At 31.5% G+C, this 24816-nt stretch overlaps 1 protein-coding gene across 3 annotated transcripts in view; it reads left to right on the forward strand.

The window, feature by feature from the left end:
- LOC145314259 (sodium- and chloride-dependent GABA transporter 1-like) overlaps positions 1-24302 on the forward strand; it is a 36092-nt gene extending 11790 nt beyond the window's left edge. The window contains exons 12-28 of one of the 3 annotated variants that reach the window (XM_080154106.1): positions 740-819; positions 1191-1284; positions 3002-3067; positions 4763-4820; positions 5149-5250; positions 6251-6304; positions 6477-6518; positions 6891-6957; positions 7922-8012; positions 8186-8309; positions 8626-8672; positions 17408-17479; positions 18862-18897; positions 19751-19848; positions 20279-20342; positions 21771-21842; positions 22381-24302. In XM_080154106.1, the coding sequence (XP_080010232.1) occupies positions 740-819; positions 1191-1284; positions 3002-3067; positions 4763-4820; positions 5149-5250; positions 6251-6304; positions 6477-6518; positions 6891-6957; positions 7922-8012; positions 8186-8309; positions 8626-8672; positions 17408-17479; positions 18862-18897; positions 19751-19848; positions 20279-20342; positions 21771-21776 (1101 nt within the window). In that variant the 3' untranslated portion in view covers positions 21777-21842; positions 22381-24302. Of the gene's footprint in view, positions 1-739; positions 820-1190; positions 1285-3001; positions 3068-4762; positions 4821-5148; positions 5251-6250; positions 6305-6422; positions 6519-6890; positions 6958-7921; positions 8013-8185; positions 8310-8625; positions 8673-17407; positions 17480-18861; positions 18898-19750; positions 19849-20278; positions 20343-21770; positions 21843-22380 lie in introns of all 3 variants that reach the window. The other 2 variants (XM_080154105.1, XM_080154107.1) reach the window with 2 other exon arrangements.
- The last annotated feature ends 514 nt before the right edge of the window (positions 24303-24816 follow it).

The raw sequence follows: 24816 nt of genomic DNA on the forward strand, positions 1-24816 counted from the left end.
CCCTAAGGGACCTAAATAACTATTATCGTTCATTAACCTATCTTTTTATATATTTCTGAATCTGAGTTCAAATAAGTAAAAAAAGATTTAAGAGCATTTGTATATATTTTTCAATTATGAATATGTCACTGACACGTTTTACAGACGCACATCATTTTAAAGAATGTATCTGGCCCCTTGGTACATACATACATATAAATCTTTATAAATAAAATTCAGATTCTTTATCGAAATTTGAAGCATTTATTCTGAGTAGCATAGGTGCTTTATGACTAGAGTATAAAAAAACTCAAATTATAGGATTAGTTTATTTTGATATCTCATTTTTAAAAAGAATTTACAGAATTAACAGATTGTCAATTGTAAAGACTTTTTTTTTTTTATTTTAGGATCATATTTAAGTTTCTCTAATAAAATATTTGTTTTATTTTGAACTCAATTTACACAGAATTTAATAAACACTTTACGGCAATGAAGGAAATCATTATTTTATTATTAAAAACCAGCAGCTACGCCAGCTAGAGGCTTCTAGGTTCACTAGAGTGTGAGGGGAGTAGACGACCATACCCCTCCCCCCCCCCCCAAAAAAAAATGAGGGGTTATTTTTTTTCTAGTGGCGATTTCCTTTAGGAAAGTGGTGGTACCCTCCCCATAAACAGTTATAATCTCCCCATGATCTATCATAAACACTTTTTGAAAGAGTAAAATATCAATAAAATAGAATTACTATTTGTTTTAGATTTTCTTTGCCTACAGCGTTGGTATGGGTGCTTTGCCTGCTCTAGGATCATACAACAAATTTCACCACAATTGCTATAGGTTAGTAGGATCAAACAACAAATTTCATTTTAAGTAAGTGATTTCCATCAGATCAATTCTTGACAAAAAAGACCATTCCATCAGATTTTGTAATAAATTTAAAATAAGGAGAAGAGAGTTTTTTTCTTAAAGGAATGGGAAAAATAACAGAAAAGTGATGTAAGTTAACAATTACACACTGCTTCAGTTACAATTATCTAAATTGATACCAAGTACACCTTTAATGGAACAAAGTAAAGTAAGAATGTCTTATTATCAATTTATTTCAAAAATAAGGAAATGGGGGTTCTGTGTTAGCTAAGCTCTTAGAGGGAAACCTTCAGTACTGCTCTAAGTTAGTAAAATCATCCAATTTTAATTTTAATTTTCAGGGACGCCTTGATGACCTGTGTGGTGAACACCCTGACCTGCCTGTTAGCTGGCATCCTCGTGTTCTGTATCCTTGGTTACATGTCTAAACTACAGGTACACAGACATACATTACAGACAAAGTGAGGGTATCCTTGTGTTCTGTATCCTTGGTTACATGTCTAAACTACAGGTACACACAGACATACATTACATACAAAGTGAGGGTATCCTTGTGTTCTGTATCCTTGGTTACATGTCTAAACTGCAGGTACACACAGACATACATTACATACAAAGTGAGGGTATCCTTGTGTTCTGTATCCTTGGTTACATGTCTAAACTACAGGTACACAGACATACATTACATACAAAGTGAGGGTATCCTTGTGTTCTGTATCCTTGGTTACATGTCTAAACTACAGGTACACACATACATACATGAGATACAGAGTGAGGGTATCCTTGTGTTCTGTATCCTTGGTTACATGTCTAAACTACAGGTACACACAGACATACATTAGATACAGAGTGAGGGTAACCACGTGTTCTGTATCCTTGGTTACATGTCTAAACTACAGGTACACAGACATACATTAGATACAGAGTGAGGGTATCCTTGTGTTCTGTATCCTTGGTTACATGTCTAAACTACAGGAACACACAGACATACATTACATACAAAGTGAGGGTATCCTTGTGTTCTGTATCCTTGGTTACAATTCTAAACTACAAGTACACACAGACATACATTACATACAAAGTGAGGGTATCCTTGTGTTCTGTATCCTTGGTTACATGTCTAAACTACAGGAACACACAGACATACATTACATACAAAGTGAGGGTATCCTTGTGTTCTGTATCCTTGGTTACAATTCTAAACTACAAGTACACACAGACATACATTACATACAAAGTGAGGGTATCCTTGTGTTCTGTATCCTTGGTTACATGTCTAAACTACAGGAACACACAGACATACATTACATACAAAGTGAGGGTATCCTTGTGTTCTGTATCCTTGGTTACAATTCTAAACTACAAGTACACACAGACATACATTACATACAGAGTGAGGGTATCCATGTGTTCTGTATCCTTGGTTACATGTCTAAACTACAGGTACACACAGACATACATTACATACAGAGTGAGGGTATCCTTGTGTTCTGTATCCTTGGTTACATGTCTAAACTACAGGTATGATATAATAGGTAAATGTTTTTTTCTCTACGTTCAATGAAATATGTCTGTACGCCAAAGTGCATTAAGATATTGAAATGAATTATGCATAGGGTTATATAATATGTATGTATAAAGATGTACTCATAATCTTAATATTAGATTAGGTTCATCATATCAGAAAGTAAACAAGGATGTTAAAGTCCAGAGAAACAAAACTTAGAAAAACAAATAAGAGTTCTGCTTTGTGTATATTCCTGTATTGAACACTAGCGGCTGCGCCTAAGTATATAGGGATGCTGCATTCAAAGGAGTATAAAAGGGACAGATATATAACCTAAAATTATTCCACGGCTTAAATCAAACAACAGAATAGCCTAAAACCATCCCGATACCCAAGTAAAGCTTCTCCAAAAACTTAATCAACTCAGTAGTTATGTGAAAATAATCATAAACAGGTTTAGATTTTACCAAATGAGGTTTAGTGTCCAACAACACACTCTTAGACAGTAGAATCACCTTCACTCTTTAAGAAGTCAGAGGGATATATGATAGGAAAAAGATAAATTAATAAACTTAGTTTCGTGGTATACTTTTAAGACTTTATTTTAAGCCCAAACATGATTCATATGCACTTTTATTTTTTCAGGGCCAACCTCTGGAGGCCGTTGTAAACAGTGGACCTGGTCTGGTTTTCCTTACCTATCCGGATCTGGTAAATTTATTTCCATAACGGCTTTGTATCCGATTATTTTCTGTGGGATAAAAATCCTGTTTTGAACAGTTATGAAAAAATGGCATGATTGTATGAACATGTTGTTCGCTTAACTAAAAATCTTAGGATACATTTTTTTTTATAATTTTGGTGTTTTTGTAAACTACGAGAAATAGAGAATTTAAAAAGTTAAAAAGCAAGTTTTTGAAAAAATAAATACGTATAAAGAAGTTGCATAATCAATGAGCTTTAAATATTGTCAAAACTTCGCGATTAAAAATTTTCAGGAAATATAAATAAATCTTATCAAGAAAAAAAGGGCTGATTTTTTAATTTTACAAAATAATATTTGCATCTTCATGAAAAGTTTCAAAATCTTTAAGCAAAATTTAATCTATAAATCATGAATATTTAATTTTGATTTGTCTAAGGGATAATATTATTTCTCGTATTCATTCGAATCCGGTGGATAGGAACCGGTTCTCATCCATACGAAAAAACTATGTCTAGCATCGTATTATATCCAGCTTTCTACGAATATAAAAATGTACAATCATATATCCGCGGAAAGCCGTTTATAATACGATGCGAGAAATAACTATTAACTTACTAATATTCATATTTATGTCAAATCAAATTTAATATCAAATAATGAATATTTCTCTATAATGAAATTTACAGTACAGTTTACGCAATATTTAGTAAAGGTTAAAAATTAAAAATCAACTATATAATGCAACAGTTTTGAAAACTTATATAAGATATTTTAAGAAGTGAATCTTCTTTATACTTTTGTATTTACATTAAGGTCTGTATGTCCGGGTTTTATGATCGTCTGCTTAAAACAATACAAACAAGTTTAATTCGGTAGCTTAGACTATTTTGTTGCTTATTTTAGGCTAGGGTAGGTTGAGAAAAGGTTTGAAGAACCTAGCAAGAAAATTTGAAAAGTACCTCGTAGTGGTATGGCCCCTCCCCCCATGGAATGGGATTCAGTGGTCAAGAAAGAGGTTAAAGTGAAATAAAAAATATAAAATCGTTTTAAAAAAGCGAAACCTATTTTATTATTATCTCCGATTGGTTAGATTTAAAAATTTGGAATAAAATGAACCAATTGCTGAACCTTTCAAATATTTTCTTTTACTTTTTTAAAATTTACTTAGAACTAATTTGTCTAATTACCTGCTTCGTTAACAATTGATGTTATCATTCTTGTTAGAAAAAGAATGCAAATAAAGAGAAATTGTGCAAAATTTGGCCAATGCTTGCAAAACAGTTTTTTTTTCGTGAGATGAAAGGGAATTTTTAGCTCAGCCGCAACGTCAAAGCTTTTTAAGTAATTAGAAGAGAAAAATTACGGCAAAGTTTATATTTTACTTTACTTAAAAATGCAGCTACTCTACTTTTTCTTGGTCAATGATTATTTTAAATATGATTTGAAGTTTGACATTTAGGTAGAGTTAGACAAAAAAAACATTAAAAGGCCACATAATAGTCATTTAAAAGATTGTCTGTAAAGTTGATCAACCAAAATTTCCTATAATTTCTGTAATGTTACAGTTCTTTTATTAGAATTGTTGTTTCACATGCTCCACTTATTGATATGAATCATTCTCAATATCTAAAATTTGAGATTATTTGAAAAAGAAATTCAAACTACGTTAATGTAATTATTTATTTTTAATATTTATTTAGGTTGTTACACTGCCCGTCTCTGGTTTATGGGCTCTTATCTTCTTCTGTATGTTGCTAGGTAATATGCTTGAGTATTGCAGACAGACAGACAGACGGACGGGGTAGATTATACAATAGTTTCGCTTTTAGAATCAAACAATATATTCTACAGGAATCTAAAGGGAATTAACCCTTCTGTAGATTACAATTAGTGGTTAAAACATTTGGACACGCAACTAAATGAACCGACCAAACAAAAGTTTGTTAAGCTAACGAATAAGAAAACGTTATTACAAGGCTTTGGAGAAAGGTGTAATAAACAGTCAAATGTCCCCTACCTCCCTGATATTCTAGCATCTTAAAAAAATACTTAATTTTGTTTTCTAAAAAATTAAACTTTTTTTCAGTTTTGGGTATTGACAGTGAATTTTGCAATGTTGAAGCTTTGGTGACTGGTATTGTTGACAACTGGCCTGAACAACTTCTGAGGCACAGACGTCTATTTACAAGTAAGTATAAAGCTACTTTTTGTTTTAGTACAGTTTTATGAAAGAAAGTTATCTTTCTTTCAACTTGCCAAGATTTTATTTCAACAGATTCAGTTTAAGAAAAAAAATTTAGCCGCCAATTTTTTAATTGAAAAGCAGCTAAGCAGCTTTTTTTCCCGCAACCGCTTTTATTATTACAATTAAGATTTGCTTCATGAATGTTTTTTTTGTTTCTAAATTTTCCATATATTATGAAGGTAGATTTGTTTTTTATTACCCTTTGCATTAATGTAAAACTAAAGAATTTCATTTGAATGATTGATATGTTTGTTTATTTAAAATTTTAAAATATGCATTGAAAAAATGAATGTTTTAACTGTAATGTTACATCAAATCCATCTATCTATCATTCAATCAAGCTTTTAATGCATCAAATATCTATCTGCAAATTTCCTATTTATTATTTAATGCATATGCTCATCTATCTATCCATTTATCTTTCTATTTAGTTAGTATCTGCTTTGTTCTATTTATCCTGGGTATCTCTATGTGTACTGAGGGAGGTATCTATATATCTATCTATCTTTCTATTTAGTTGGTATCTGCTTTGTTCTATTTATCCTGGGTATCTCCATGTGTACTGAGGGAGGTATCTATCTATCTATCTATCTTTCTATTTAGTTGGTATCTGCTTTGTTCTATTTATCCTGGGTATCTCTATGTGTACTGAGGGAGGTATCTATCTATCTTTCTATTTAGTTGGTATCTGCTTTGTTCTATTTATCCTAGGTATCTCCATGTGTACTGAGGGAGGTATCTATCTATCTATCTATCTTTCTATTTAGTTGGTATCTGCTTTGTTCTATTTATCCTGGGTATCCCTATGTGTACTGAGGGAGGTATCTATCTATCTATATATCTATTTATCTATTTAGTTGGTATCTGCTTTGTTCTATTTATCCTGGGTATCCCTATGTGTACTGAGGGAGGTATCTATCTATCTATCTATTTATCTATTTAGTTGGTATCTGCTTTGTTTTATTTATCCTGGGTATCCCTATGTGTACTGAGGGAGGTATCTATCTATCTATCTATTTATCTATTTAGTTGGTATCTGCTTTGTTCTATTTATCCTGGGTATCCCTATATGTACTGAGGGAGGTATCTATCTATCTATCCTTCTATCTATTTAGTTGGTATCTGCTTTGTTCTATTTATCCTGGGTATCCCTATGTGTACTGAGGGAGGTATCTATCTCTTCAAACTTATGGATTTCTACAGTTGCTCAGGTTATTTATTATAATTTTACTTTTAAAAAAGATTTTAATATATAGGAAAATTCTTTGATAAATATTATAACGACACATGAAAGAATCAGGGATAAGACTATGGCCTATAAGTCGATGTACAATCCAAATAATGAAACACAAATTTTTATCGGTTGAAACGTTCGGAAACTTAACTTAATGAATCAACCAATTAAAATTCAATAAAAGTCTCTAAAGTTGTTAAGCCAAAGAATAAGAAAAATATTATAAAACCTTGGGGACTAGTGTAATAAACAGCCTAATGTCCCCTCCCTCCCAGGCTCATTGCAAATAATTTGTAATAATCAAACACTGTACTAAAGTCAAGTTGACCCAAATAAAATTTATTTACAGGTATGGCGCTGATTTGGGTGTGCTTCTTCCAAACTATTGCTATTGGATGGTTCTTTGGAGCGGAAAGGTATAAATTATCATTTAGTATAATCTTTATTTGAACTAACCTAAAATAAATTAAGTTCGCCATATAAAGTATATAATAACTTTTAAATTCTTGAAAATCAAATCAAATAGTGCCTTAGTTTGGTTTAGATTTGACTAAAATTTAAAAGCACTTCATAATTAATTCATAAACTAGATTCAAGGCTTAAAAACAATGAGAATGTTTTTGTTTCTGTACACTTGCATTGATATTTAGTAATAGAGGAAGAGTTGAATGAACAAATTTTTGAGTAAAATTATTTTAGTAAAAGTTAAGTAAATTGCCAATTAATAAGTCCGAATAATTTTAATACTTTATGTCAACAATTATGTCGATAAAGTTGTCAAAACTTACATTCATTTACTGACATACCGTAAAAAGAACTGATTTATCTGTTATAAACGTCGACATCATGACCACCTTAAAGCCATACTTTCAGTGTATCCTTCATTTTGCTATCTTCTTTCCTATGTCTTCTTTAAAAGATGTCTTTTAGTTGTAAAGCTTTCATAAAGTTGTAATTAATCGTCCTTGTTAATTATTAATTTACCAATCCTTTTGATTCTACTTACAACTGCAATAAGATGCAATCTCATACAATCATATTCATGCAGAGTTGAATTAACTTACTAAGCAGTGCAGTTAAGTTTATAAATGTAAAATATATCTATTTATCTATCTGCTTATTCAATTCTTTTAACTTGAAAGTGACTATTAATCTTTTACTTATCTATCCATTTATCAAGGTTCAATCTACCAAATATCCATTTTGTTATCTATTTATCCAAGTTTGCTGACTGTATATAGCAGACTACTGTCCAATTCCATCTACTGTCTATCATATTTTCTTTCTGTCTGTCAAGGTTCTGACTGTCAGGAACAGATGACTGTCTAGCTATTTATCTACTATCTATCTTATTCTTTGTCTATCTATCTATCTATCCAGGTTTGCTGACTGTGTAGAACAGATGACTGGATCCCGTCCTGGAATTTTCTGGAGACTTTGCTGGAAATACTTTGCTCCTATGGTCATGGGGGTAAGTTTTCAAACTTTACAGCATATTAATGGACTAAAGACGTTTATTTGATATTATCTGAATCAATTTATCCTTTGCCAGTAAACGAGTTACACTTTTAAAACCTTTTAAAACATACATTTTTATGCTCGATAATGTAAATTACCATTCATTATTTTTTTTGTGCTTTTAAGGGTGTATTCATCTTTTTCTGTTACTCTTTTGACGCTCCAACCTATGGCAATAATTATACCTATCCTAAATGGGCCGAAGTTATTGGTATCTTCTTGTCTTTGAGCTCCATGATGTGGATTCCAGGTAAATACAATAAACTCTGGTAAACATTTTCAATTACCAAAGATTTTTATTATTTGTCGATTAAAGTTCAAATTTCCAAACTTCCATTTTTATTAGGAAATTTGATCTGTTAATTACTGTGACTCTTTTGTCCTTCTAAAATGCCTTTCTTATAATTTCGCTATTTTGTCAGAGCCTCTTTTTATCTTTCTTTTTTATTCTTAATGTCTGTTCTTATATCTAAAATATCATGGTGTAAAATGGAAAAACATCCTTTAATTTTAATGTGATTGTAATTTTAAGTAAAAATGGAAAACAACATTATTATTTTTTTCAGGTTACGCCATATACTACTTGTTTACTGGACCCGGCACTTTCAGAGAGGTAAATAAAAATATGAATTTCAATATGAACATATTTTAAAATATTTATGAACTTAATTTTTGAGTTTGTCTAGTTTTCTAACTCATTTGTGTAATTTAACTCAATACTTTAGTCAATTACAAATATCAAGGATTACCTGATACATAAAGGTTAATATCAACAAATCAGTGCTTTTAATATTAATATAGAAGTCAGACCAAAAACACAGAATTCATATTTGCTCATACGATCATATCTCATCATTATAGGAATCAATACTCACCAATTGAATAAGTAGGATACTTATATTATATTCAAAATTGTTGTGTGAAAGTTTAAAAATAGTTTTAAAAGTTTAGAATGTATCCAGACAGAAATTTTTTTATTAAAAATATTTAATTGATTTCCCCATTTAAAAGTACGATTTTTTGACGCCAGGTTTTGATTAGTCGACTAGATATTACAGGTTAATTACAGATTTTACAAAAAATATTATTGATTTACAGTATTGAAAAGAATTGGCATCAAGAAACTTTTTTATATCTATAAAAATAAACAAGCACTGCAAATGGGTGCACTGAGCAAACAGAAAATTATTTAACGCCTACAAATCATTAAATTAAGGGGGAAATAATCATTTTATTGAAAAATTAAACCGTGTATAGAGATTTTTTTAGGTTGTTCTATGCTCTGTGTTAAAAGCTTTGTTAGAGTCAAAGTGATATTTTTCTTCGAAAAAGTATTCTTAAGTTATTATTAAGAAATGAGGAGTTTAAGCTTTAAAAAGTTAACATAATATGTAAATGAATCAGAACTTTTTATGCAAATGAAGACCTAGGATTTTTTACTAAGAAAATTCTTAATCCTCTATATTTCTGATAATAGTTTTTTCCTTATTTGCATTTTGTTTACTTTCCTTTATATCAGCTGGAGTTATAAAAGGTCATAAAAATATCCTCCTATAAAATATTGACGGGGAAAGCGTAAAAATAAATCAAGTGTACATTCATTTCAAACTGGAATATACTAGTTTAATCCAATCAATGTATATTAATTTATGTGTATTTTTTATATAAAAATGTACTAGGTAGAGTTGTAGCTTTCTTCTTTAGAGTCTGACACGTTAAAGGTTCATTAAGTACAAGTGATTTTAATCTTTTAAGAAATCCAATCGAAAAGATCCAATGAAAAAAAACACACATAAGTTATAATTAGAACATTGTTTCGGTATGTATTTCTTGTATTCCCTGGCAAGTTCGAACCCATTAATCCCTAATTCCTTACACCAAATTTCCTAGAGAATGAGTGTGTTACGCGGCATTCCTAACTATCTCCGCGCGGCGCGTGGCTTGTAAACAGACAAAAGAAACGCGCACTTTTCCTTTGATTAGTCCCACGTGAAGAGCTACGTGATTGAAAATAATGTATTGCTTGAATATACATGCGCTCTGATGTGTGGAATATCTCAAATAAGCCTTCTGCTTAGTTTGACATCATAATGTGGTAAGAATTTATCTTTAATTCTTAATAATAAGCGTAGTATGGTATATTTTTACGAAGAAATTTAAAACATTAATTTTTCAACAAATAGACCATTTAACTGCTAACTTTTGACATACGAATATTTTCCTTAATTTTATTGATCATTTGAATCTAAAATTATCAATTTCTGATGCTATTTAATATGTTTCGTGCCAATTTAAAGTTTTTTAGAAATTTTATATTTTTAATTAAATTGAAATCACGCAACCTCGATCTTACAAAAATAATAAACCATTAATATTATGTAATTAATTTTTATATTTTGTTTTAGACTCACTGTTTTCATGGTAATAAATACACATTCGTAAACATTCACATGTTGGTCATTCGGAGGGCTTGGAGATAAGATTTCGAGAACGGCTAGGCAAGCGTTCCGAAACAATGAAAACAAGACAGAACAGATGCAGCTAAGAACATTCTGTGAAGTTTTGTGAATGTGTTGGTTGTGATACCTTACCACACATTATTATTATAGTCATAATCAGTACAGTTAACTTTAGTGACAATTATGGGTCCTAAAAAGAATAAAGGTGAACAATTGAGTAAGCGGCTGCGTCCAGCCGTTGATGCCCTAACCAGTGAGCTAAATAGAGTGATGAAGTTGGTCAGTGATACTTCAGAACTTAATGTTAGACATCTCACTAAGGAATCAATCCTTGTCCATGACAAGTTCGAGACATTTGACAGCATCATGGTCGGTTTTAGCAAGCTTGGTTTGAGAATCCAAGAGCTTGATGAGTTTAGTGACATTTATTCTGATATAGTTACTGCACAAAAAGACTATAGTGCCTTGAAAGATGCTCTTGATGCTATAGAAGAGCTTAGTGACATTCAAAGTGTTGTTGATGTTGTTGGTGATAATTTGCCTAACCATCAGGCTGAACTTTATGATCGATGTTTGAAGATTGTGAAAGTTATTAAAGGGCCATATTTTCCCTTACCTGATGCAATTATAAACACTTTGTCTGCTTTGATGAAACGGCTGGCTGAGGTTAAGCTTGAACCTGTGAAGCCACCCACGACGACGGCGGGTGCCTCGACAGCATCGCCATTTGTGTCACCGTTTGGCACACCACAGTTCGTCGCCGGTTCTATGTTCACGCCAGGATATATGAATCGTGTCGACGAACGTCTTCTTCCATCTTTCGACGGCCTGGAAGCTTCCTATGTAAGTTTTAAAGACACTTTTAAAAAGCTTACTGTAGGACAAGACCCGTCGTATTTACAATTATTGTTGAGCAGTGAAAAGGTCTGTAAAAATAAAGAGCTTAGACTCCAGTTAATTCAGATTCAATCGCATGAATCTCAGTGGGCCTACCTTGACGCACGTTTTAAGTCCAAAACACGTCAGATGCTCTGCCTTTTCAACCAATGGGAGAAGAAGTCTAAACCGTCGGACTCCAACCAGATTGTGACTGTGTTAGCAGAGTTTGGCGGAGCAGTTAGCCAGCTGGAGCAGCTGACTAAAGATGATGAAGATGATGAAGTTACCACTAGCCAGTGGTTGACTGTGATACTTCTTGAGATGTTATCCAAGAAGTTGCCACGTGATTTTCAAGATAAGCTCAATTTATCATTGGGCTCGATGGATGTCCCAAACGTCCCAAAGCTGTTAAAGATTATTGAAGAACAGCGTGGCGCCATTTTAATGAGGTGTTCGACTGATATGGACACCCCCTCTAAGAAGAAAGGTAACCCTGCGACAGCCGCTACCGCCGTAGGTAAACCTGGTAAATCTAAGATGAAGCAGTCATGTTTTGTTAATGGCTGTAGTGAGATGCACTTACTTTACAAGTGCCCAAAATTTCATGACCTGTCAGTGTCAGACAGGAAGAGTATTGTGGAGAGTGCTGGATGCTGTTGGATTTGTTTGCAAAAAGGGCATAAATCTGTGGATTGCCCGAAGGCAGATGTAATAGGCGGCTGCAAAGTGGACAATTGTGGTCAGGCCCATAACAACCTTTTGCATGAGAGTGTTGATATGGCTGCCGCCGTCTATGAAGTACACACTTCCCCTGAGGCGAACCTAATGTTAATGTTACAACAATTTGACGTTGTTGACATTAATCGCCAGAAGGTCCCAGTGAACGCTATGTGGGACACTGGTTTAACTACCACAATGGTAACCCAGTCACTTGTTAATAAACTTCAGTTACCTTTTACTGGACGTTCAGCAAGAATTTCTCTAGCTGACGGTGAAGTTAAACGTCTCCCGACGGTCAAGCTATGTTTAATTGATCGACACAAGAATTATCACATATTAGAACCTGTGGTAGTGCCTCTCATTGGTCCAAAAGAGGCGATCTGCTCCATAAATCCTGTGGAGGCAGCTGTTTTGTTTGATATGAAACCTGAAGATTTTACTTTGGTTGATGGGCAGGTTGATTTGGTCGTAGGGCACCTGCACCCATCGATGTTTCCCTACTCTGAACGTTCAGTAGGAGAAACCATGCTTTACTCCAGCCTGTTTGGATCTGGATATTTTGCTGTTAGTGCTAATGGTTTAGCAAAGAGTAGGTATGTTGTCTGCTCAGATGTTCAGCCGCAGCCGACTGTTGGTGCTGCTTGTGATGCTATTATTGAACCTGTTGGTTCTGCTTGTAACGCGGCTGATGAACCTTTTGGTTCTGCTAGTGCTGCAGCTGTTGACAACCTGGCTACGGCGGGTGCTGCCGTGGTTATTACTGATAATGATGTTAGTTGTGCTGCAGTTATTCCTGATGATATTGGTAACGATACTGTAGTCGTTGATAACTTTGTTACGGCGGGTGTTGAGCCGCTGAATGATTCGGTTCCAGCCGGACAAGAGCCGACGGGAGTTTCGGTTCCGGCTGGACAAGAGCCGATCAGAGTTTTGGTTCCAGCTGGACAAGAGCCGACGGGAGTTTCGGTTCCAGCTGGGCAAGAGCCGATAAGAAATTCGGTCTCGGCCGGACAAGAGCCGACGGGAGTTTCGGTTCCGGCCGGACAAAAGCCAGTAGATGATTCTAAGTTTTATGACAGCCACACTTTTATTACGTGCCCTGGTGGTGTTATGAATCAAGAATCGACTTGGTTGCTGCCAAGCTGGCCGCCCGACGCAGGGTAAGAGGCCTGCCAATGGCGGTTGGAAATATGGCGGGTGTTGCCGCCAGAAAGTCATTGAAAATATTCAAACCACACATATCTAATCTACAACATAAACTATTTATGTGAAAATGATCTTTAAAGAAAGAATATTACAAGTTATATGTTGAGCTTGTGAAAGGAACCTAAATCGGTTCTGTAAAGAATAAGTATTCATTATTCAACTAATTTTTTGTTCATACCTAAGCACAAATATTCTACAAAACTGTTAGACTTTTAAAGCAGATTTAAAAAGATTTTGTTTCTTTAAGTATGATTTGAAAAGCAAAAGTTTGTGTGTATCAAATACCAAATGATTTGCAGATTTTAAATTGAGAAAAATAGATTTTACAAATTATTTTTCTAGTTTTTTTTATGGTTCACGTTTACTTAAAAATGTTATTTCTCAGATTCTCATATGAAATAATGCATTAAAGTAAAGAACACAACATGTAATTTTATTATGATAATGTTTAAAATATTCCTCGTTATTATTTTAAAAGATTATCGCAAAAAAATCAAGATATTTGTTTAAATTTGTAAGCAAAACAAAGATTTTCTTTCATTCCGGAGGCAGAGATTCTTAACAATTCATGTACAAAAGTTTTTTTTTGTTCATTCCGGGAGCTGGGATTCCTATTAATCCACGCGTAAAGATTTTTTTTCATTCCGAGAACAGAGATTCGTAGTAATATACGTACCTAGCGATTTCGGACAATTTTAAACCTTGAGAAAATACTTTAGCAATTATTTTTCTAGGTATATATAATTTTCGTTCATGTTTAAGCATTTATAATAATGAACACGATGTATAATATTATTAAAATATTGATTAATATTTTATTTGAATATCACAGAATTAATTTAAGATAAACTATGCATATTTTAAATTAACTCTACCTTCATTTTTATCGCATATATTAAAATTGAAGCAGTATTTTTAAAAAGAAATGGATAACATTTCTTAAGATTTACAAGTAACGCAAATTTTGATACGATTTCGTTTAAACTTTCAAATCGATGCAAGATTTTTTTCATTTGAAATGCAAACTTAAGTTTTTTATACGTTTACGCAAGTTCTTTCAATGATTTAAGTCTTTCCGGGACCAGGGATTTTTTTCGCGGAAATTTTCCTAGGTACCTACGCAAATACGAACATTTTTATCCTTGTTTGATTGAAATTTGATATGATAAAAAAAAATTAACACAATGAGATTTTTTACATCATACAAATATTTCTTTAAGATTTATTATAATCACATAAATAATTTAATATTACATGCATATTAAAATTATTACTATTTACCTTTTTACCGATGTACCAAAAGAAAAAATGCAGATTTTTTTCGCCTTGAATTAAGTAGATTCTTTGAGTTTGAAGATTTAAGTATCTATTTTATAAAACATGTTTAGATTTAAGGATCTTACCTATCTTATCTGAGAAATGTTTAGATGTAAGCACGAGTATTTTTCCGCCGGAGAAAAATGCTAAATATTGAGAAGTTTTTTATGAAATTTTACTTTTCTTTTCTAGCAAAAAGATTTAGTAGAAAAAATGTCATTATTTAACCCTTACAGATCGGGCCCCTATTCTCACCTTAATAGATCGGGGGGGGGGTCATATTGACCCCCCCCCTCTATCTCGGCTTCTGTTACAGATAAAGACGTAAAATTTTTTTCTGGTGGTTCATGTGTATTTTTAGAGAAAATTACTTTTTCTAGTCATAGCGGTCAGGCCGCTCCTTAGCCGCTTTTTAGCGGCCAGCCGCTAAATTTTAAAACAGCTGTAGAGCGGCCAATTTTGCAGCTAGGATGATCAAATTTTAGGACGAACTTTTATTTTTCATAACAAAAAAATTACTTTTTCTGATCATCGCCGAAAAACGGCAAATAACGGAAACCGCCATTTTCGGCGGTTACGGCGGTAAAACGGCGGAAAAAAGGCGGTTGGCGGCGCCAATTAATATTTTTATCTGTTAATTATTGCTCAAGGATTTACCAAAAAAATTTATAGGTCTCTAGCTGTAATAGAAGCCACGATATTCATGATATATGTCTGTAGTAAAAGCCGGACAAAAATCGGTCATAAAGTCGGTCAGGGTGCGGTCAAACGGTCATAACACCACTTTTCTCATTCACCAAAAAAAATTTTAGGTTTCTACCTTATATACAAAGTCATAATGTAGAAATTAAGATTTATTTAGAATTTTTTGAAAATTTTGGTGCTACCCAACCGACTTTGACCAGACACCACGACCGACACAGACCAGATATCATAATAAAATCAACTCTTGCCGACGCATAATTACTAAACTTAAAAAGTCATGAAGTCACAGCTCTCCATCTTACCTACAAAAAAATGACATTGAAAAAACTAGAGGGGGGGGTCAATATGACCCCCCCCCCGATCTGTAAGGGTTAATCTTTCTTTCTTTTGATGAAAAAAGTTTGAGTTGATTATTTAATTATTGATGCGATTTTTAATATAAAAATCATTTGCCTATTATTATGTAGATACCTAATCAAAGTTTAGGTACTATTGATTATTAATTCATGTATTCGCAATTACATGGTCTGTAATTCTAATTTTAATTGAGATTATGAGGCCATGATATAATGAGATGTGTGAGTGGTAAATGTGCAATTCATGAATGTTGAATGCTTTTCCCATTCCTTATTCCTATCCTTATGTGGTAGTGGACTCGGTTTGAGTTATTGTGGTATTCGCGAGTTACCATAATTAATTTTAGGCCTTATGGCCATAACATTTTAAACTCTTGTGGTTTATGTGTTGTGAGATTGTGATTTAGTCGACACTGTCTGCACGCATATTGCAAAGATGAGGTATTGTGTTCGATTCCCAGTGAATAGACGGGTGTGTTTTGGTATGTATTTCTTGTATTCCCTGGCAAGTTCGAACCCATTAATCCCTAATTCCTTACACCAAATTTCCTAGAGAATGAGTGTGTTACGCGGCATTCCTAACTATCTCCGCGCGGCGCGTGGCTTGTAAACAGACAAAAGAAACGCGCACTTTTCCTTTGATTAGTCCCACGTGAAGAGCTACGTGATTGAAAATAATGTATTGCTTGAATATACATGCGCTCTGATGTGTGGAATATCTCAAATAAGCCTTCTGCTTAGTTTGACATCATAATGTGGTAAGAATTTATCTTTAATTCTTAATAATAAGCGTAGTATGGTATATTTTTACGAAGAAATTTAAAACATTAATTTTTCAACAAATAGACCATTTAACTGCTAACTTTTGACATACGAATATTTTCCTTAATTTTATTGATCATTTGAATCTAAAATTATCAATTTCTGATGCTATTTAATATGTTTCGTGCCAATTTAAAGTTTTTTAGAAATTTTATATTTTTAATTAAATTGAAATCACGCAACCTCGATCTTACAAAAATAATAAACCATTAATATTATGTAATTAATTTTTATATTTTGTTTTAGACTCACTGTTTTCATGGTAATAAATACACATTCGTAAACATTCACATGTTGGTCATTCGGAGGGCTTGGAGATAAGATTTCGAGAACGGCTAGGCAAGCGTTCCGAAACAAACATTGAGGTGGTTGTTTCATTTCTCTACATTAGCATGAATGGGGTAGGATTGACCCTAAGGAGAGGGGGTTAAACTTTAATTACTTCCCCACTATATAGCTTAAAACCTTCAAAATATATTTATTTCTTATTGTTAAAATTGTGAAAAATAATCTATTTAATTCATTATGAACAAGTGACACCCTGTATTTCTATATAAAGATATTATGAAATTAAATACTTTAATAATCAGATATCAAGTGGAATATTCCGAAAATTAAGGTGGAAGTACATTGATTTACACTCTGATTTTAATTAATTGATCAATAGACAATATTGATATATACACAATATCAAAAATATATAAATAAACATTTATTACAAAAAAAACCACCACCCTAATTTTTGTTAAAAAAGCCAAAAATTGTAATGGGGAGGGTTGATTTCTTCTGGGAGAGTGGGGGTATCCTCCTTAAAGATAAAACCCTCATGCTTTAATTGTCTTTTATATGTGAGGAATTTAATTGCTTAAAATTTTTGTTTTTAGAACCTAAGAAGAGGATTGCAGTCAAATATGAATCTGAGAAAGGAGGCCAAACTTGCTTCTAAAATACATCAGGTACTTTTAATAAACAATAAATGTATAAGTAATAAGATGTATAACCCAGACAAATTCATAGCCCAAGTGGTAGAGATCTTTTTCGTCTGCTAGCAAATTGCTTTCTGCTCTTATGCATTGACTTCGTTGTGTTTATATTTTCGACGCTATTTGACTGATGTGCAAAGACCCAATTGAAAGTCGGCAATGGGTCCCTACCCCGTGGACAGAGCTACATCTAACTCGTGCCCCTCTAATCTTTTACATTAATTAATAAACAGCTGAATACTTAATACTTATTGCAAGGAAAATTGACAATCAGTGTTAGACTATTGAAATATCAAAGCGAGTTAATTTTAGAGGAGACTTACAATAAATTTAAGAAGTTAGATTTGTCATAAAACAGTCAATAAAATTACATTTTTCCTTCCATTTTTTTTTCTTATAAACGTATCGGACGGACAGACATATGAACATTTAAAATTTTCTAGAATATTCTTGTTAAAATATATAATTGCAATAAAAACTGCAATTATGGTCATAAAATGATATATATGAAACTCTGCTGCCACTTAGGTAGCAAAAATTTGACTTAGTAGATCATAAATTTATCTTTTATCACTCCTAATGTTTAAGGATGAAAGCTACTTTGCAAGTCTGATAGTACGTTAGTTGCGCTGGTCTGTAATGTGATACAATTTATTGCTGATAAAAAATATTTCATTTATCTCTCTAAGTCTAAAATCCCTTAATAAATAGCCTGAATCCATCCTGCGACTCCAAATTAGAGAACTCAATCGGTTTAGTAGATGTAAAGATCTTGGCGTAAAAATAAAACTTACTTCTTTTTATAATAGGATAGCTAAGTTATACTCCCAAATACAAAGAATACACACTACACAGCAATAAAATTTTAAAAAAATAGTTTGAATTAAGTTAACTAAACATATTTATCATACTTAGCTTCGCTACTATTTGAAATACTCTCTCCTGTTTAGTTTGCTGAATAAGTCTTTGATTTGATTATATTTGATTGAAACGCATTTAAGATTAATGTTCGGCTCATATTACATATATTTTTTTTGGCGCAAATACAATTCTATAGCTCACTTTGTGTGTTTGCTCTTGACGTCATTAAATAAGCTATGGTATATGAAAGTAAATTAGACCTGAGTTGTTAATAATTTAATTGAAGTAAATGGGCGGTTTTGAATAACTTGCGAAACTGATGGTATTTGACAATGTGCATTAAACAAACATGATTTTAAATTTGTCCTATAGTCATGTGATTTACAACATAATTTAGATAAGGCAATCTAAAAACCAAATGTTCCCTGCATAAATATGTAGGTTTGTTTTAAATGTAATTATTTACTGAAACATATATTTTTTTTTTCACGCAGCCGGAAAGTAATATTGCTTCCAATATTATTAAACAGGTAAAACCATTTTAGCTTATCTTTGGTTATGAGTTTAGAAGAGCCCTGGAGGGTTAGAGCTCTCCCGAGGCGCTAGATATATGTTTTTCCTCTCCAAACATAAGAATTAAGAGGGATTTGTCTCAGGGGTCAAGAATATGTTTAAGTGAAACCACCAAATGGCTGTCTAAAATTGTTAAAATCCGCTAAGAATAATGGAAAAGAAGGTCTGTTGACATAAATGCGGCTATAAATCCTGAAATCAATAATTTATAGCAATATTAATTATTAATTTGGGTCATTTATATGTCTGGAATAATAACATTAATCATAGAATTTCATAATTGTAGTTTTTATTTAATTTAATTGTTCATTATGACTTAGTAGAACATTTCAAATATTTTATTTACCTATTAGAGATGTTTTTATCTTTTAAATATATCAAACAGTCTAATTAGTTATACCCATTTGTAACTAGCAACAAATCAAAGACAGATTTCAACGGATAGTAAATTAAGATTCATAAGATTAATACCAGTTTTGTTGGCCCAGAGGGATCGAAGGCCCGACCAAATAAAACTGGAAATAATATTATGATTTTTATTTCATTATTTGAAATATTTTTTACAGTGCAAGACATTTTTTCAGTTAGTCTCAGTTATTTATCGCATCGTATTATTGAGAGATTTCCGCGGATTAATGATAAATCATAAGATTGAAACCAGTTTTGTTAGCCCTAAGTGGTCAAAGTTTTCTAGTATGTCTTCGAAACTGATGTATGTCCGCTGTTTTAGAACAGTTTCTCAGCCATACTGAAAGCCATATAGTATCGTATTTTATTTTAAATAACTTACACGATTATTCATCATTTTAGAATCTGAAGGATGGTTTTGGACCTAACTTGAAAAGGATGCAGCTTGGTAAACCTGGGCCTATCCATATATCTGAATCTGGTATACAACTACTAAACAGGTAAACCTGGACCTATATCCATATATTTGAATCTGGTATACAACTACTAAACAGGTAAACCTGGACCTATATCCATATATCTGAATCTGGTATACAACTACTAAACAGGTAAACCTGGACCTATATCCATATATCTGAATCTGGTATACAACCACTTAACAGGTAAAATATCAAGAAGCAAGGACCTACAGAATCAGATTTCGGTAAAAAAAAAACAATAGATTTGATGTTAGTTTTGTCCATTTAAGTACGTTTAATAATTTAACACTAAAGCTGACTTTAAATATCTTACATAACATTATTATTCCAACCGCATTGCTACAAACCACTTAAAACAAATGTAAATGCAAATTTTAATGTATTTCATTCTACATATTAAAATTCACGTAAAGGTTTCGTGATTTTATTGTATAAAAATATTATTTTTTAGGGAAAACTCAGAGTTTGAAATGGGAAATATCAGTAGTAGAGACCCTTCATTTACTATTCAACAGGTTAGATTTAATTTATAAAATCAAGAATAATAATAAAATAAGAGCAAATACAAATAAAATAAAATTTGTAAAAATATTTCTCGTATTCATTTGAATCCGGTGGATAGGAACCGGTTCTCATGAATACGAAAAAACTATGTCTAGCATCGTATTATATCCAGTTTTCTACGAATATAGAAATGTACAATCATAAGATTAAAACTAGTTTTTTTAGCCGGTGCCTTCGGCACCACGGGGCTAAAAAAACTAGTTTTAATCTTATAATTGTACATTCTATATCCGCGGAAAGCCGTTTATAATACGATACGAGAAATAACTATTCTCGTATTCATTCGAATCCGGTGGATAGGAACCGGTTCTCATCCATACGAAAAAACTATGTCTAGCATCGTATTATATCCAGTTTTCTACGAATATAGAAATGTACAATCATAAGATTAAAACTAGTTTCTTTTAGCCGGTGCCTTCGGCACCGCGGGGCTAAAAAAACTAGTTTTAATCTTATAATTGTACATTCTATATCCGCGGAAAGCCGTTTATAATACGATGAAAGAAATAACTATTATTGAATCAAAGACGTTTACTAAGAGGCTAAGTTTTCGACAAAATAATTGTTATAGGTGTACTTATAAACTGAAAAATAATACATAAATAAAGCAAATATTGGTTTAAAAGTTTGGACACTACTAGTTTTAAAACAATTAATAAAGACTTTATAAAAGTACCCAAAGTTTATGAAGATAAGATAACATGTTTAGTTATAAAACTTTGGGTACCAGTGAAATACTAGTATACACCAACTGAATAGAATCACTTCACATAAAAGGTTTCTTTATATGAATACAGCACTTACTGCCCTTTTTGACCTGTACAGAGTATCTTTGCTACCCAAAAAGTCTTGTGAAACTAAAGTTTAGTATAGAAAAAAGGAAACTGAATCGCATAAGATATTTTCTTAATGAATTTAATTAACTCTTTTGGCTAAACAAAACTTTGCTGCCAAGAAAAAAGTGTTTTCTTTCTACTAGGGCTCGGCACCCCGTAAACATCAGGGAAATGAACCTTTTAAAATTATAAAAATCAGCTGCAAATCAAAACCTGACCCAAATATGGCAATCCCTCTATTTAAAATTTTTCAAAGCATCCAAACGAGTTTAGATCTGATACTTTGTCGCAAAAGACGCGCAGCTGCCGAGCCCTGCTTTCGACTGAACACTGTTTTCCTCGATTGTAAAAGTTTTATATACCAGGCCTCTTTCGGCTTTGGTTACAGGGGTCTACTACATATTTATTTTTTCCTTTCAAACATGGACGATTTATTTATAACAAAAATTTTGAAATAAAATTATTAATGAAAATTATCTACAAAAGACCTAAAGAGTGACATAAAAACTATTTTTATTGTTAAAATGTCTTTTTTTATTTTAGGAATAATGCTGTGTATTTTGTTGATTTATGTAGTTCTATGTGTAGCAATATCATAATATTCATCATTATATGGTAATTTTAATTATTACATAAATAGAAACTATTATTTTTTTTATACATCACATAAGGATAGAAATTTGGAAACATGTCTGCTTAGACAATTACCTTGCTTATTGTCAAGGATTTTACGACTCGGAATCTGGACTAAACTGAATCATACTAAAGACGTTTTAATTGTTGTATACTGCTGCTCTATTAAGGTGAATAGGGGGATGTCTAATTGTCTATGCCTATAAACAGGTGGAACTCTTTATTTTATCAGTTAGGACTTCGTGACAAAGGTCGTTTAGTTAAAAAACTTGGTTGTTTAATGTGTTATTACTTCAACTAACAACTTGAAGAGTGGCAAAAAATATCATACAGATTAGATTCACACACACAAGAAAATATGAATTTTAATTTTGAATTTTTTCAACACAGAAACAGCTTGTAGTCTCCAATAAATAATGACGTCATACAATACAAATGACCATTGATAGGCCAGTATACAATTTTCCATCGGTCAATTACAATGTATACTGTCATATTACTGTATTTTTTTTTATTTCAGTTCCATTTAACCTGCATGAAACCATCTTAATCTTGCTGTTGTTGACACAAATCAGAACTGGTGCGAGGATAAACTAGTGGTTAACATTTTAGTTTTTAATATTCTATTCATTACTTTTAAATTTATGGATATTTTCAGTAAAGAACCTGCAAATTAATAGCCTTGAAATAAATTTTTTTCTTTCTTTTTACTTAGTGTGTCATACTGAAGTCAAAATCAATTTAGTCAAAAATATCTGGTTTAATAATAACTTTAAAAGTCTATTTAGTGTAACTCAAATTGATAAAATGAATCAACCCGGTTTAAAGTTTGATTACTAGTAAGTCTTTGTATATCATAATTAATTCATACTTTTATTATAAAATTATTGTTATCATAAGATAATTTATGAGTGAATAATTTTAATATTTTTTATGTACTTAAAATCTAATTTAAAATTTCCAAATATCTTTGAACTTATTGTTATTCATAATGTTCTACATAAGAATCTCCATAAAGATGTAAAAAATAGAAATTTGTATTCTGTAATGAAAATATCAGATACTCATATCATTAAAAAGTTTGTTGAGTTTTTTTTATATAAAATAATGCTCAACTTTAATACTTAAATGTTTCTTCTTTAAACTTTATGAAATATATAAAAAGTAAATCGCCTTCAAAAGACATATTTTTTCATATGAAAAAAAATAATTTTACCAAAAAGGGTGTTTAAAAATGCAGAGAATGTGATAATTTGTTGTGAAAAAAAATTATTTTCTCACTTTATCTGTACAAAAAAACCGTCTTCCCATATTTTTGGACTTTGCTATATAGTTGTGTTTTAATCTTTAATTGTATGTATTTATAGTATAATACACCTAAAAATTTCTTAGTGTTTTAAAATTATTTTTTTTTTAAATCAAAAATGGTAGTTCATGTTTAAGATATGGTGATTTTAGCTATTTAGTTCAGATATGCTTCTACCGCCTTTGTTAGTCAAACACCATTTCAAAGTCTAAAATAAGAGTATTGCTAAGCCTTAAATCTACCTAAAAATTTTGAATGATTGCTCTGATAGATAAAATTACCATTTTAGTTCATAAATAGTACTCGTTTATTCAGAAACAATTGGTCAAATTACAATTTTATTCTTTTTAAAAATGTTTGTTAAGATTTCATTTGTCAAAATGCATAAATTAAATTACATTATATAATAAGAAAAAAAACTTAAAAATCCATATAAAACATATCTGTGTTAGTTTATTTTTTTCCAGGGTTTGTCAATGGAACTCTTTTTTCTAATTAGGCCTTAAGCATTTTAATTATAACAAGTCCATGATTATGTTATAATTTCCATATTAAATCAATACCAAATTTTATATGAAAATGACAAATTTTAAAATTACTTATACCTAAAAATTATCAAAAAATCAATCAATTATCAATGCTATGTAAGTTTCTATAAATAATTTTTAGTTAGTTTCATACAGTTCTCGTTATATCTTATTAAAATGTTTATGTTAATTAAATTTAAGCAACTTTTTTATCAATAAAACAATTAAAAACAAAGTGAATGCAATTTTCAAATCTGTCATAATCTAAATCAAACCTAAATTATTGTTGCTAAATTTAAATTAATTGTATAATATTGACCAAAGTAATTTCTTTTTAAGGCTCTTCTTATTATCTGGTAAAACAATATAGAAAAGTGCATATTTTAGATTTTTTCAATAACAAATCGATTTGTTCTTTTATTAAATTTTTTTCTCTCCAAAAAATGACTAATTTCCCTTTAAAATACTTGATGTAAAAGATGAGTCTAATCCTTAAAATCATTATTTTGGTGCTGTTATTAATATTATTATATTTTCTCTGTAGTGATATATATTGTTATAAAAATATTATAATCTTATATTATTATCGCAATAAAAGTTTAAAAATGATAAGCCTACATCTTTGAGAAGTTATAGTTTTTAATGTTTCGGCTGAAAGCAGAAAGACCTCATAATTTCAGTATTTAAATAAATAGAAGTCCTTAAAGTACCCTATTCGAAGATTCTTGAAATTTAAGTAATTTTACAACAGAGTAGAAGCAGAAGCAAAAAAAAACATTTAAAGGATTTTAGAATCATGAAAAGGAACCGAAGTTGCGGGTTTCGTCGTATGTTCACAGTAGTTTTTGAAAGGTTATTTTAGGTTATTTAAGTGAAGCAAACGTTAAAAATTGTCCCGCAGGGTTAGAAAATAGGCCCCGCAGGATTAGATCCCTATAACATACATATGCCTATACAAATTGTTCATAATAAATATGCGCATCTCATTACCATGCAAGTTCGAACTTATGTTATAGTGTATGCATAACAGATTTTAATTATATCTTGAGAAGACTATTTCCAATAATTCCTAATGTTTGCGGTATAATTACTTACGGGCACTAAAACTATTATACTCAGTCTT

Source organism: Acartia tonsa, chromosome 3 (assembly GCF_053477335.1).
Source record: "Acartia tonsa isolate MP-2025a chromosome 3, ASM5347733v1, whole genome shotgun sequence".
Lineage (NCBI taxonomy): Eukaryota > Metazoa > Arthropoda > Copepoda > Calanoida > Acartiidae > Acartia > Acartia tonsa.